Source organism: Talpa europaea, assembly GCF_964194135.1.
Source record: "Talpa europaea genome assembly, chromosome: 13".
Taxonomy (NCBI): domain Eukaryota; kingdom Metazoa; phylum Chordata; class Mammalia; order Eulipotyphla; family Talpidae; genus Talpa; species Talpa europaea.
In genome coordinates this window covers 17,093,467-17,109,571 of record NC_140080.1, presented here as the reverse complement: position 1 = coordinate 17,109,571, position 16,105 = coordinate 17,093,467, and the positions used below count along the sequence as shown (strand labels likewise).

Here is a 16,105-nt window from a genome sequence, read left to right as displayed (position 1 = left end):
AAGAACTGTTGCAAAGAAACAAATTACTGGCCGTAGGTTAACGCTAGCCCTAAAGAGATGAAAAAAGTGGTAAGATTCTCCAAGACTGAGTTCCTGTTGTTTATTTCCACATAATTAGTCAAATGGCAATAAGCAACCAGTTTTTTTTTTTTAAATCAAGATTTTTAAGAAACGCGGTCTTTAATTTAGCAAGGAACCGTTTAAAAGCAAATTGGCAAAACCTGTATTTAAGTAACTAAAGAACAATTGTGCACTTCTGCAATGAAACACTACCCTCAAGTGGAAGTTGTTCAAAGTGCAAACAAACAGGTCAACACTGAAGCAGAGATAAGCAGTTTACTGAGATCAGTAACATGCAGTGCAACAGTATCAGAAGAGACTTACTCAAGATAAATCTCTGCATTCCAGAGCACTAAACATTCATCCCACTATCACAGGGTTAAATCACAGGGATTACAACCTTGACTAGGTAAGACTAACAGCTTTGAGAGTAACAGTGTTAAAAGATTCTTTGCAGTTGTACCCAGAAAAATGTATCCACACTAGTGACACTGTTACAGATTAAATGTATGGCTACAATGATATAAAACAGTAAGAAGGAAAAAAAGAAATAAAAATTCTTTTTAAATGCCATCACCACCTTATACTGATATGTGTACACCTTACATTTCCAAAGAACCATTACGTTCCTTGCTGACTGTGACCTCTGCAGCTTTTTAGCAAGTTGGCAAGAACAAATTTTCCTACTTTCACAGATGAAGAAACAGCTTGAGAAAGGTTAGGCAACTTGCCCCCCCGCTCTGAGGCAAGAGAGGGCTCACAAAATGGCAAGACCTAGTCTAGAAGTTGAACCTGCTACAATGCTACTCTGCTCTTCTAATGCTTTGAGCAATTTTCTTTTACTTAAAATGAACATAATGATTCCCACTAAAAAATCTAAAAATCATTTGTTAGAGGAGGGTATAGAGATAACAAGAAAACCGTCATTCCATTGCAAGTTTAGGTAGGGAAAATGGTAAAAATATGACAGTTAAGGAGTCTTCAGCAGAAACCATGAAAATATGCCAAAATGTTTTATATTCGTAAGTCTTCCATACAAATCCATTTTATAACTCTGAAGGGTTTTTTAAATACATAAAATATCTTGCCTATTTCTATCATTTTAACCAAATCAATGACTTAAACATTCTATTATAAAGTACAATTTTTCCCCTAAAAATGGAGTGACAGTTTTATTAAATACATGCTATAGGCCAAACACTGGAGAGGGGATATAAAGATCCAGGGAATTTTAAAATACTTAGAACTGATACATAGGTAAATAATTACCTAAATACATTATCAGGTATAGCCCACCTAAATACAGGACCAGGTATTTGTGAGAATGTCTGTTTCTGATATTGTTATTCTTTTTGATCAGATTTAAACAACTACAAATTATAGGTCACTATTTTAATTTATATTTCTTATTTTATTCATATTTCTTATAAAATAGAATAAGGAAAGTCTCTTCAATAAATGGTGCTGGGAAAACTGGACAGCCACCTGCAAAAGAGTACACTAATTTGCTCTCTTACACCATACACGAAAGTTAACTTAAAATGAACTAAAAACTTGAATGTAAGACCTGAAACCATAAAATACATGGAAGAAAATATACATGACAAGTTGTTCAAAACTGGCCTTTGTGAAGTTTCTGTGGATAGCTCTCCAATGACAAATGAAACAAAGCAAAAATAAACCAATGAGACAGTAATGAATTAAAAAGCATCTGTACAGAAACTATCATTAAAAAGAAAACATAATCTGCAAGTGGGAAAAGATTTTTTTCAAATCATATATCAGAGTAAATATTTATAAATAAATCATATAACAGTAAATATCCAATTTTATAAAGAATTCATAAAACAACACCAACAAAAAAAAAAAAAAAAAACCAATCCTATTAAAAAATGCCAGACCTGAATAGATACTTCTCCAGAAAAAAGGGTACAGATGGCTTTCAGGCATATGAAAAGATGCTCAGCATCTCTGAATGTCAGAGAAATGCAAATCAAAAAAACAATGAGGTATCACCTCACACTTGCGAGAATGGCTATTTTCAAAAAGACAAGAAACAAGTGTTAAGGAGAATGTGGAACAGTAGAGACATAAATCGGTACAAATACTGTTGAAAGTGGTGTGGACATTCCGCAAACCATTAAGAATAGAATTACCACATAATCCAATTATCCCACTTCCAGGTACTAACAGAAGAAATGGCAAACACTAATATGATGAGATTTACACATCCCCTGTTCACCGCAGCTTTGTTCACAATAGCCAGGAGTCGGAAACAACCTAAGTGTCCATCAACAGATGTGGATTAAGGGTGGGATATAGAGCTACACAATGGAAAACAACTCAAAAAAAACAAAAACAGTGAAGAAAAAGACAGGGCCTCCCAGGTTGAGCACTGGGCTGAGAAGTTGCCCACATTCTCTGCAGGGCCGGTTCGCTCGCTGGCCGCTGGCGAGGGTCCCACCCATGGCACGAAGACCTCTCCTGCGGCGCCCGCTGCTCCCCTCAGCAGTGTCCTCTGTCTGTCTGCCTGCTCTGCTCCTGGCTCTGGTGGATTCTCTCACCCTCCCGCTCTTCTGACTGTACCCAGTGCTTGTATAAATAAATAAATAAATCTTAAAAAAAAAAAATTCTTAGACTAAAAGAACAATAGTTGTGACCAGAAGGCAAGCGTTAAGGGAGGCAGGTAAAAGGGTAAAAGGGATCGACAGCATGGTGAGGGATAGAAATTAGACTTTTGCTGAGGAATGTAATGTAATATGCTGTATGGCTTTACTATTATAAGCAATGTCACTATTCAATGGAAAATAATAATTTGTATTTCTTTGAGTACTATTAAAGCAACATTTTTTATTTTATGGGCTTATTAATTTTATTATTGTTTAATCATACTTCATTCGGAACATTTCTCTTTCTTACAGGCTTTTAGGTATCCTTTACTAAATAAAAGGTTTTTTAATTCTTTGTCTTGTTACAGGCCATACATTCCTTTACTGAAATGCTGAGGGAAACAGAGGAAGCATCTGAACCTGAGTATTAAGGACATCATTTCTAGGTATCTTGTTAGGTACATCAGATTGAGAGATCTGGATCAGCCGTTAGCGATTCTATTTGCCGAACAGGTCTTTGCTCTTAGAAGCTTTTCTCTTGTTCTTTCTCTGTCCTTCACCCCAGCCTTCTCTGACTACTGGCTCCGATGACTATTGTAAGAAACATGCTTTGGGTCTCCTGATGCCAGGGCTGCTGCATCAGCTGAGGGAATATATCTCACCTCTAGTTCTCAGAGGGAACGAATGTAACCCAAACCGATTACCATCTTCCTCGAACTATCTCACCTTCCCAGTGTCACATCTATGCTGGCGCTTACCCTTGTCCCATTTCTGAACAGCCAAAGTCACTGAGCCATTAGGTCTTATTGATTTTCCTATGATGCTTCCAAATGTGCACTATGTTCCCACTTCAAAGGTTCACTGTGTGTCCATTGCATACACCACTATGCTGGGCAATTTAGGCCCTTAAGGTAGTAAGATGGCTTTTGCAACGAGCAATTTCCACTTCTAAGAAATGTCTGAGCCTATTCTTTCCGAATTCTGTCACTGCAAGAGAGGTTACCTCGGGTGCCTTGCAGGTGTTTCCCCCAATCATCACTATCAGCAGACGGTTGCTGGGCAGTGGCACTAAGGCAGCCCTTATGCTAAGTCAATCACTTGTTCAAAATCTGTGCCAACCCTATTATTCTCTGCTAACGTTCAACATCCCTTGCAGTCTGGGCTCACGATACAGCTTCAATTTACTGTAAGTAGTTCATCCTGTTTTCCTGCTTGACTATGAAGCAAAGCACTGTGGTTACCCTTGAAAAGAATACACCAGTGAGCCCTTTCCTTGAAGCATCTGTAAGAGAAATGTGTTTTATATTAGGGGGCTGGGATGGCCCCTGAGAGAACAAGACCTCAAGTTCACTTCATACATTAGTCCTTGAGCACAGCATGTGGCATGTGGTTAAGTAGTCGCCAATATTGCATGGGCTCCTTTCTTTTCCCTTAACGAAGGGCTTTAATTTTTGGCCATTTAATCCCCACCTTCATCCTAGAAATTGAGTAGGATGGCCACTAATATTCAGAAAAGTCATGTAATGAGGCGGCTGAGTCAGGATTTGAAGCCTGACCGTCAAGGGCAATTCGTATTCCTCATTACAGTTGACATTTTGGCTGCAGGATCACAAATGGTTACAAACACAGAGCCCAGCATCAGACCACATGAACTGAAGACTAAGTTTTAGCAGTTATTATGTAACTGCAGCACAGAAAAGAAAGCATGTCAATCTTACTTTAAAGGATTATAATTTCATTTACCCAAAGGTATTACTCCCCCAGTTCAAAAACAGAAAACATTCTCCTTTCTTACTGTCAAAGAAAAGGCTAGTCTTACTGGAACAATTCAGTTCCAATTTTAGTTGTGTTCATGCCCTCAAGATAAAACCTAACAATTTTCAGGAAACCTAGATACGGCTCATCTCAAAATTATTGCATTCCCAACATGTACTTTAGATATGTGCAAACATTTCCTGAAAAATGTAATTCATACCAAACCAAAGGTCACTTGTTAAAATTCATCAGCCAGGGCCTCCCTTGGTGGTGCAGGTGCTGTGAAGCTGTCCACAGCCTCTGCAGTGTTAGTTCGATCCCGGCCAGCCAGCGAGGGTCCCACTGGCGGGACAGACCTCCCCTGTCTCGCCCGCTGCTCCCCTCAGCAGTGTATTTCATCAGTATGCCTGTTCTGTTCCCCGCTCTATCTCTGGTGGATCCTCTCACCCTCCCGCGCATCTGGCCTGTATCCCAGTTCTTGTATAAAATAAATAAAACTTTAAAAAAAAATTCATCAGCCAAAGGTGTAGCAGTTCCTATATCTAGATTTAAAATTTTGATAATGAATTATAATTATGAATGTAAAACATAACAATCATTTTAACATGAAATTATAGAATATCCTAAGTGACACCCCTCACTTTGGGCTTGGCCAAATGATTTACCTTGGCCTGTGAAGTGTACATGCCACTTCTGAATAGAAGAAGAGGCTCAAGTGCCCAATTATTATTTTTACCTCTGCCCCACGAACAGCAAAGTCCCAGATCTAAGAGCTACTCCTTCTGCTGGGGTTCTGAAATTGGAAAGATTTGCAGAGTGGACATAGTGAACTAGAAGTTCAAAGGTCACACGAACATGAAATATTCCTTTACGATAAGCCACTGAGATTTGTTTGTAACCTAGCCTAATCTAGGCAAAAGTTGACTTATGTAACATTAAAGTTATTGTATTTCTCAAGGACCTTCCACAGGCCTCTGAGATAGAGAATTATCTGATAAGTCACTTTACCACAAACAAGATACTTTAACGTAACATTGCAGGTTTGCTTATTTATCTTTACTATTTTTTGCTTACTCAGGTAGAAAAACATGCTGAACAGGGCAAAAATAACACAGGACAAATGTTAGTGCATGTGATGCAACCTGGAAGCAAGCAGTGTATCTGTGTTTAAAAAAGCAAAGCAGAAGGTGGTGGTGATTAGAGAAGAACCTGACACACTGCAGCCTGGAATGTTCACAGGCAGGTCACAGACTGCAGAGCAGTAGAAAGCACTGGCTAAAAGTTTTGTCATTTCAAGCAGACTGTCTTCCCTGAACTAAAATAAATCTGGCTTTTCAGCCAGGTCTGACAAATACTCTTCCAAGATACAGACCTTCTGCATGTTCCCCAGCAATTGTTGCAATACCATCCCTATGACCACAAGGCAATGAGAAAATAAATAGACACACTAAGAAAAAACAGGAATAACTGGGTCATTAGGCCCCAACATGAAATATTCTTGGGGAAACCAGGCCAAATTACACACCTTTTGAGGATAAGAGGAATGTGGATTGACCAATGGCAGCTGTGAACTTAATTTATGTTGAGTCCTGCTTGGTTCCTCTTTGTTAGAAAACCTGTTTGCTTACTTGCTTTTCTGCTATACATGTGTCCATAAATAAAATGGTGAAAATTTGTCTCTGTATTCCCTAAAAAGATGCAGACAAACTGGATTGGGTGGAAATTGTGGGTCAATAATTTTTTTTTCCAGGAAAGACACTAATAAGTATTGGACCAAAACATCTGCCCTACTCACCCAGCTTGCCCTGAGTACTTATTCAGTTTTTCCCCACAAAAGGCTTGGTTATAAATCAATGCACTCCCATGTCCACACCAAGTGTCAAGTAAATCAGGCCCATCCAAACATTTTAGATTTGGAGGTTGTTCAACACTACAGCTTCCAACTGATTCCCCCACCCAGAAACCCATGCAACTGCCCCTTCAATTAATTTTGATGAAAAAGGTTGTTTTAAGGTCTCCCTGGTGGTGCAAGGGGTTAAGACGCAACCTATGAAGCTATCCAAAGCCTCTGCAGCACGAGTTCGATCCGCAGCCAGGGAGCTACACACATGGCACAGCAGACCTTTCCTGCCTCGCCTGCTGCTCCCCTCAGCATCGTACGTCAGTCAATCTGCCTGTTCTGTTCCCCACTCTGGTGACTCCTCTCACCCCCCACACCTCTGGCCTGTACCCCTTGTATACATAAATAAATAAATCTTTAAAAAAAAAAAAGTTGTTTTAAAAAACCATTCTTTAGATTCCCAAACTCCAAACTCCAGTTCTCAAAGCACACTTGTTATTCTTACGAGTACATTCGGACCAAAAAGGACTTGTCTTGCACCAGTAGGTGAGCCTTCTAGCTCAAAAATTACAGTCCACAATTTGCAACATTCATCTATGTCAATTCTGTTAAGTTGCAATTTTTGTGAAACTAATAAACTTTTAAAAGAAAGTTCTAAAGTGAGCCTGGGGGGGGGGGGCGGGCGGGAATCTGTTGGGAGAAAAAAAAAAATCAGGGATAAAATTTGACCTTGACAAATTATTTGATATAAAGAGAAAAGCCTGTGAAATCTGTACTTCAGTTATCAAAATATATCAACTTACCAACAACTGATGCACCTCTGTCTGCAAAAGCCAGGGCATAGGCTCGGCCCAGACCTGATGAAAAACAAACAAATCAGAAAGCTTTGCTGGGTAAATTTGGCAGGGGGGAGGGGAGGGTTCACTCAAGTCAATCCCTATTTTAAAGTAACTGGTGAGCAATTAATTACATTACAATGGTAGAATCTTCATTGGTAGAATCAACCTCTATTTCACCACCTTCCACTTGCAAGTTTGGAAAGCTTTTCCACAGATTCTCCACATCAGTTTCCATCATTCCATGCAGCTGCTAGGATGCCGTGTGGGAATTAGGCTCCACCACTGAATGCCTTTGTATGAAATGTGGCAATAGTCACACTGCTGTGGCTGTTTGTTATGAAGGTGTTTTCTTGACGCTTTCTAGATATCAATAAATAATGGATGTAGTGGCAACTTCTTGATCTAGCTCCTAATCTCTGGATAGCAGCTTCCATTCTCTATTTCCCTGGTGTCAAGTGGCTACCTAGGCTAACAGTTCTAACAGCAGCCTCAGGGGAAGTGGCTCCCCTAATAAAGAATTCCAAGTTATTCCACGGGTCAGAGAGGAAACACCCATGTTAAATCCTTTCCTGTTTCAAATATCTAGTGATTTCTATATTCTGCAATGAACCTCTACAATACAATCATTAATCACATAAATACCTTAGTTCCAATTCAAAGGGATGAGGAGCAAATTTATAGATCCCAATAGGTTTATAAAACCAATTTAAGTTTTATAGGTATAGAAAACCTCAGGTATTATAAGATATAGACATATATATGTATGAAGACTATATATGAGACCAGCAATTAGTGATTACCTGTCAGTAAGAGAACTGTGTGACTAGCAACCAGGGATGGTAGGCTTACTTTGGTATTACTTAAGTTGTTTCAACATGCACACATTTTTTTTAATATGTGATAACAGATCAACTTAAATGGCAATTTAAATTAATTGATAAATAAGTATACAAATAAAAAAACTGGGATGTATAAATTATAGGGTATTTCTAAAAAGAACCTAAAATAAAACATAAAATTTTCCAAAAATAAAAGAAAGCATCAAATAATTCATTTTAAAATTTAATCCATTCTAAGTGGACAAAATAAAACTATACCAAAACAATAATAAACTTTACCAAAACTATACCAACACAACAATAATACTTTATCAGAGCAAGGTTGAAGTACTTGTTCTAAATAGGGTGTTTTTAGAGATTTCAAATACTCATCACGACCAGAATGCAATATATATATGGCAACATAGTAGAAAATCATCAGATAAAAAGAAAGGGGTAGGTTTCTATAAATAGTGGCCTAATTAACCAGAATTATCACAACTTAAAACCAAGTTATATAATTCTCTCAAAAGATAGCTAAGCGATCTACCTTTATCATAAAAGCCCACACAAACTGTACCCAAGTATATACATAAAGTAAAATGTGAGAGTCCGCCCTACTGCCCTCCACCACCACCAGTCTTCCCGATTTCATAATGACAGATAAGTAAAGGCCTTCCATGTATTGTATCTGAGCATGTGTTAATATTATTTAAATACTTTGCATGCAACAGTTACTCTCGCCAATTTAACTTGAAGGTTCTTGAAGGCCTTAGAAGGGACAGAATATGTCATTCTTTTTGCACTGCTCACAAAGCCTAGCACAGCTTTACAGTCAAAAAGCACAAAAAGTTAAATTCAAGAGCCATTTTGTCTTATTCTGCTATTAAATGCTGCCTTAAATCCCACAACTATACTCGTTGTCAGTCACCCTCTCATCTCCGTTTCAAATCTCGGTTGAATCTTTTTTCTAGCTTCTTCAATGTTTTCTTCTATGGTTAAGACTCCTATCTGGGGGCCTCCCTGGTGACACAAGGGGTTAAGCACAGCACCGTGAAGCAATATGCAGCCTCTGCAGAATGAGTTCCATCCCCAGCCGACCAGGGAGCTACCCACATGGCGCAACAGACCTCTCCTGACTTGCCCACTGCACCCCTCAGCAGTGTATTTCAGTCAGTCTGCCTGTTCTGTTCCCCACTCTGTCTCTGGTGAAATCTCTCACCCTACCCCCCACACCTCTGGCCTGTACCCCAGCTCTTGTATGTATAAATAAATAAATCTTAAAAAAAAAAAAAGACTCCTATCTACTTCAAGGTAACAAAAAGCTCCTGAAGGACAACTTCTTAGACTATTTCACTTTCTAGTTTACCAAAAGAATTGAAATGACTTCAAAATCTTTCCTGACTTAGGAATCAACTAGTCAGATTTCTTGCTGTCATCAGAGCTACAATGTGTTACTGTATAACCAAAAGTTCAAAATGGCCAGACTTCCTTCCTCCCCACCACTCTCAACCCCACCACTCTCACACAGTATAATCTGCAACAAACTCTCCAGTCAGCTGGTAAATACAAATCCCCCTGTCAAACCATCAATCATGGCAAAAGTGTTCACCTCAAACCTCAACAATTCTAAACCTCTCCTTCCTCTCTTCTATTGAACTACATTCCAAGTTAAACAACAACACTTGAACAGCACAGATATTTCTACTCATCTCTAGAATACAAGTAGGCTGAAGTCAGACTAAGTCCCAGATAGGCCCAACAGGCATTCATGGATACCGTCCTGGGATATTCAGGCCAATCTCAATTCTACAGGCAGGGATGAGAATTCCAAGACTCAATAGTCTCGCTGTCTCTCTTCCTCAATAATAGCCTGTGAAAGTGCCAACTTCACTACAAAATTATATTTCTTCCTCATATCAGTATTCAAGTCCATGGCTAGTGATCATATCATAATCCAGGCAATGAAAATTGGCAGGTCTCTTTAAGACATGAACCAGTTTATGAACAGGAGGTGCCAGGTTATTATAATTATCTACTCACGACTCATTAATGCTTCACGAAATCATTTTATTGAGTTGCAATCTGCATTTACTTAATGAAACAGATTAGAAACTTCAGTATATCCCACACTTACTATGCACCAAATCATGACTGATTCAAATACAGATGGTGTGCATACACTGGGCCCTGGAGCAAAACATATCTCATACTGTGAATCACTCTCTGTCAAATGAGGTTTACAACACTAACGGCCATATATATGATTAAGTCAGTATATATGCAATGACTTAATTATTTCCATCAAAATCAGGGTAAACAAAATGTTTCCCCCAAAACATGATCCATTTAGAAAGTGCCTATTAATACATCATTCAAATTAATTGTGCATTAGGTCTATTCTAGGTAAAAGGCACAATGAGTGGGGAATCACATAAGTGCTCTTGCAATCACAAAACTGCAAGATCCCTGCATCTGGAAGTTATCCCTGCACTGATGGAAAACTGTAAAAAATGCCTCTGCAGGTATAGGTGTGGGTACGACTGGTTTGTTTAATTAAACCTTTTGTCCTTTAAAAAATAAGACTATTTCGGGCTTCCCTGGTGGTGCAGGCAGTTGAGCGCAGCACTGTGAAGCTGTCTGCAGCCTCTGCAGCGTGGGTTCGATTCCAGCTGGCCAGGGAGCTACCCACATGGCTTGGCAGACTTCTCCTGTCTAGCCCGCTGCTCCCCTCAGCAGTGTATTTCAGTCAGTCTGCCTGTTCTGTTCCCCACTCTGTCTCTGGTGAATCCTCTCACCCTCCTGCACATCTGGCCTGTACCCCGGTTCTTGTATGTATAGATAAATAAATATTTTAAAAAATAAGAATATTTCACATAACAAATCTGCATTTGTGCTTCTCCTAAAATATAAGATCTGGCCCACTTCAGAAATATTTCTGCTCTCCAGTCCTCACTGTTTCACCGGATTCCCGTGTATTCCTCTAACACTTGCTGGGCCCTTGCAGACATCTGAGCTCACAACCCTTGCCAAAACCTCAGTGAACTTTGAATGCTTGTCTTGCTAACCACTCAAATGCCACCTGAAAGAAGGCCTCTGAAGAGCTAAAACAACTTCCGACAAATGGAGACAAACACTGACTGACTGACCTGCAAAGGCCAGGGGCTGACAACTCCACAGAAGGGGGTGGGGGGAGGTGGTGACTCTAGCCTGGAAGGTTTTTCTGGAACCTTTACAAGACTTGCCCTCAAAGAGTCGCAATCAATGCGACTGGCCAATGTCAGGAAGAACTTTTACCCAGTTCTGCACCAGGCACGCAGCTCCCGCCTGCCTCTGTCCTCACGCCTGACCTGGGGACCCTGGGCCGCTCCCACTGAGAAATGGGGGGCTGGGCGGGGGCAGTAAAAGGGGAGCAGGCTGCACCTGCCTGGGTGACCAGGAGTTTCTGGGTCCCCACTGGGGGCTCACCAACCCCACCTCCCCCTCTTCAGCAGACTCGGGGCTCGGAAAACAGCAGCTGGCCGCTGCCCCCCCTCACCCCACCGCCTGGCTGCCCCCCACACCTCGGCCCCCAGCCCCGACGCCGGGACCGCTACTGCGCCTGCGCGGAGCCCCGGCCCGAGCCCCAACCCGGACACCCGCCCCCCGGCCTCGGCGTGCTCACCTCCCCCCGCGCCGGTGACCAGTACCACCCGCCCGTCGAACCTCAGCGCCGAGTCCATGAGTCCGGCCCGCTGAGAGACTCCACAGCGACTACGCGGGAGCTCAGACTGCGGGGCACTGGGAGGAGCCTGGAGTGGGGTGGGAGTGACCTCCCAGGTCCTCTGAGGAGACGGACGCCGTAGTTTTCCAAGTGCGCCTGCGCCGGGTGACCCTTAGCACTCTGGGAAATGTAGTCCAGCGTGCCTCCGGGGCTGCGAGAAAGGTCTTGAGGGAGGCTCCGCGGTGCAGGCCCGTTCTTGCTGCTGGCAGCCTTGGGAGCGGCGGCACCTGTGTGGTGAAATGCCTGCTTCGCCACGTTGAGCCCCTTAGTAGTTGAGATTATTAAGAAAATTGATTCAGGGCCTCCCTGGTGGTGCAGGCGGTGAAGACGCAACCTATGAAGCTGTCCGCAGCCACTGCAGCACGAGTTCAAACCCTGGCCAGGGAGATACCCTCATGACTCAGCTGACCTATCCTGTCTCACCTGCTGCTCCCCTCAGTAGTGTATTTCACATTCTGCCTGTTCTGCTCCCCTATTCTGTCTCTGGTGAACCCTCTCACCCCTCCCCCCCACCTCTGGCCTGTACCCCAGTTCTCGTAAGCATAGATAAATAAATCTTTAGGAAAAAAGAAAACTGATTGTAGGGTAAGGAAAAATGTCAGGCTTTTCTGCCCTCCCGCCATGAGGATAGATGATGGATCCTTGCGGTCCTGAATGCATGCCTGATGGCGGGCACCTGGAATAGGGTGTGGGCATAGGTAGATGGGATTCACCTGGGCTAAGACTGGGCTTTTAAGGGCGGCGTCACGGGGACACCAGTAGAAGCCAAAAGAGAAGCCGAGATCACCAGAGAGCCCAGATAGAGTGAGGATTTGCTGGGTTGGGAGGCCTGCCAGCCTCTTGGCTCCCCAGCACCCTTGCCTGCTGTGTACTGGGTAAAATCCCAATAAAAGACCTGCAAAAACCACTGAGGACTCTGACTCCTCCTTTACCCGGTCTGCATGGGAGCCTAGAAAACCTGCTCAATGTCATTCCTGGCCCTACACTGATTCATCTCTAAATCAACAGACTTTCCGGGGACTCATCGTGACTAAATCAGGGTCAAGTCTTGGAAAGAAATAGAAATCTCTTTCCTGGGGAGCTAGTTGTACTTTGCTTGAGTGAACTTCAGACCCATTGCAAAAGCTAGGAATAAAGCACTTCGAACCCGGCTTTTTCTCAAGCTCAGCTTGGGAAGTAGAAATCTACTGGATTTTTTTTTTAAAGATTTATTTCTTTATTTTATAGAAGAACAGGGGTGCAGGCCAGATGTGCAGGAGGGTGAGAGGATTCACCAGAGACAGAGCGGGGAACAGAACAGGCAGACTGACGAAATACACTGCTGAGGGGAGCAGCGGGTGCTGCAGGAGAGGTCTGCGGTGCCATGTGTGGCCCTTGCCATCGGCCGGGATCGAACTGGTGCTGCAGAGGCTGTGGACAGCTTCACAGCACGGCACTCAACTGCCTGCGCCACCAGGGGAGGCCCAGAAATCTACTGGATTTTTTGCTAATTTTTTTTTGTCTTCCTTCTTAGCCTTAGGGCGATCATCCAGTTTGGAGCTGATGCAGTAAGAGAATGTTTGAGGAAATAAATGTTTATGCGTCTTTGTGGAGCGGTAGAATGCATGCCAGTGTGCCCTTAGTGAAGTTTCCTGCTGGTGGTGACTGTACTACAGCATAGCTGGAGAAACCTTAGGTTTCTGCAGAAAATACAATTAACCTCTTTACAGAAGATTTTTCCAAATTGAACTCAGGGTCACAGGCCCTGGCCAACTGGTCCAGTAGGACTGCTGATCTGACAAGGTCAGACTGGAAGCTTTTCCCTTTTCTCCATCCCCCACATAATCCCAAATCAATTGGCTGACCAATGCAAATAGGTCTGGAAGGCGCTGGAATCTGAGAAGGTCATTTTTGCAACATAACTGCTGCTAGTGCTTTCTAAATATCTAGGGAGTGTGGCTGTGTCCACTTCCATTTTGTACATCCTGTACCTGTGGATAAATGAGACACCTGAGCTAAATCCTTCAGGACAAACGAGACACCTGGGCTAAATCCTTCTTTGGAGGTATTTGGGGAGGTGCATCCATTCTAGTCCAACCACACAAGACATGTCCTAGCAGCTAGTGGTGGCCAGGGTATAAAAGTTTAAAAAGCTTTTCATAAATGTGGGACCATGTTTTCTATTTTTAATTTCTCTCATGGGCACAGAGATTCCTATGCAGGAGACGGATTTGAACACTCATTTGTCCAACTTTTACTTTTTAAGGGTGCTGTGAGGCTGGTGCCATCCCTGGTACTGAGAACAAAACAGATGAGGCCCCTGCACTTAGAGATCCTACACTCTAAGGGAGTGACATGATAAACATACAAATAAATTATTCCCTGTAATGGCAAGTGCTAAGGAAAAGATTATCAACTTGATGTTCTAGCCACTTTTTTAGTGTTTTACAAATATTAACGACTTTGATTTCATAACCACCTTGAGAATAGGTGCTTTATGTATCCTCATTTTCAGATGAGAAATCCAAAGCACAAAAAGATCAAGCAGCTTAGGAAGCATGGAGTAAAGATAGGGTTAAGCACCAGAGTGCAACTGTAGTGGCAGGAAGGCCACAGTGCAGGATCTGTACGACCCGAGCATACGGGTAAAGGAGTCCTGGAGCCCTCAGTGGCTTTTTCAGGGTTTTATTGGGATTTTACCAGGTACAAGGCAAGCAGGAGTGCCAGGGGGCCAGGAGGCTGGCAGGCCTCCTAACCCCCAGCGAATCTTCACTCTTTCAGCACTCTCCTGCACTATCTCGTGGCCTCTGCTTCTCTGCTGGTGCTGCCTCATTCTGGTGGTTCCATTTCTCCATGCCACCCTTATAAGCCCCATCTCAGCCCAGGTGTACCCACCTACACATGTCCACACCCTACACCAGGTGCCTGCCATCAGGCATGCACTCAGGACCACAGGAATCCATCATCAATGCCAATGGTGGGAGGGCAGAAAAGCCTGACCATCACTTACCCTACAGCAACTCTTGCCTGAAACAAGAGAATGGGATTGGAATGAGACTAGAAACGGGGACAGTGGCAAGGTATATCATTTTAGAGAAGGCATCTGGAGACTTCTGGAGGCTGAGGAGGAGGTGATATTTCAGCTTACACTTGAATGTCGAGAAGAACTTGTCAAGCAAGGATTGATTGAAGTGGAACTTTCGAAGTAGAATAAAAGCACATAATTGTGGGGAAAATACTTTTGCACTTCTGGTAAGTAAGAAGGTGAAAGAGGTAAGCAAGGACCAGATTGTGTGGAGTCTTGTAGCCCACTGTTGGAAGTGTGGAACATTCTCATTATAATGGAAAGTTCTTGAAAAGCAGAATAAAATGATCTGCTATGCAAAACTACATAGTCCTCATGTACATTATAAGAATATAAATGAAGGGCCTCCCCTGGTGGCGCAGCAGTTGAGCGCTGGGCTGCAAAGCTGCCTGCAGCCTCTGCAGCGCCAGTTCGATCCCCGGCCGCTGGCAAGGGTCACACATGGCGTGACAGACCTCTCCTGCCGCACCCACTGCTCCCCTCAGCAGTGTATTTCGTCAGTCTGCCTGTTCTGTTCCCCGCTCTGGCTCTGGTGAATTCTCTCACCCTCCCATGCTTCTGACTGTACCCAGTGCTTGTATAAATAAATAAATAAATCTAAAAAAAAAAAAAGAATATAAATGCACGGAGAAAATTCTAGAAGGAATACACCACCCATAACTGGTTAGCTCTGCAAGTGGCTTTGGGACCATGACAGTGATCAAGGGAACTTTTGATTTATCTGTGTTTTCCATGAAAATGTGCTTGTGTGAGGCATCCCTAGTGGCACAAGGGGTTAAGCACTGCACTATGAAGCAATCCACGGCCTTTGCAGCACGATTTCGATCCCTGGCCGGCCAGGGAGCAACCCACATGGCGCAGCAGACCTCTCCTGACTCACCCACTGCTCCCCTCAGCAGTGTACTTCAGTCAGTCTGCCTGTTCTGTTCCCCCCTCTGTCTCTGGTGAATCCTCTCACCCCCTGCAGCTCTGGCCTATATATCCCAGCTCTTGTATGCATAAATAAATGAAATAAATCTTAAAAAAAAATAAGGGGACTTCCTTTTATTTTTTGTGCTGGAGAGTGGAGCATACAACAGAAGATAAGATATGCAATAAATAAAACTAAGTAGTAGTTCATGTATTCTATCACTATGTGTACTCTATCAGTGGAATTTTCATATGAATTCAGGTCCTACCTCTTTTTTTTTGGAAAAAAATTTGGAAAAATTATAATTTTAACCTCAGCTGGAATGGACGGGTTAAAACATAGTTGATACTTTCTTCCTCATAAGATCCTCAAACCCCCATTCTATGACCCAGCATTTGATGGAAAAATGTCTCCTCTCTTGGTGATAACTGTGGACCTACATGTTTT

General features: G+C 42.6%; 1 protein-coding gene across 4 annotated transcripts in view; it reads right to left on the bottom strand.

Moving 5' to 3' along the window:
- Positions 1-11,658, bottom strand: part of HSD17B4 (hydroxysteroid 17-beta dehydrogenase 4) — a gene marked incomplete at both ends in the record, with an annotated part of 66,568 nt that extends 54,910 nt beyond the window's left edge. For 2 of the 4 annotated variants that reach the window (XM_084252189.1, XM_084252187.1), the window contains 2 exons: positions 7,068-7,121; positions 11,586-11,643. In XM_084252189.1, coding sequence (XP_084108315.1) covers positions 7,068-7,121; positions 11,586-11,643 — 112 coding nt within the window. Of the gene's footprint in view, positions 1-7,067; positions 7,122-11,585 lie in introns of all 4 variants that reach the window. The other 2 variants (XM_084252190.1, XM_084252188.1) reach the window with 2 other exon arrangements.
- Positions 11,659-16,105: the final 4,447 nt, after the last annotated feature.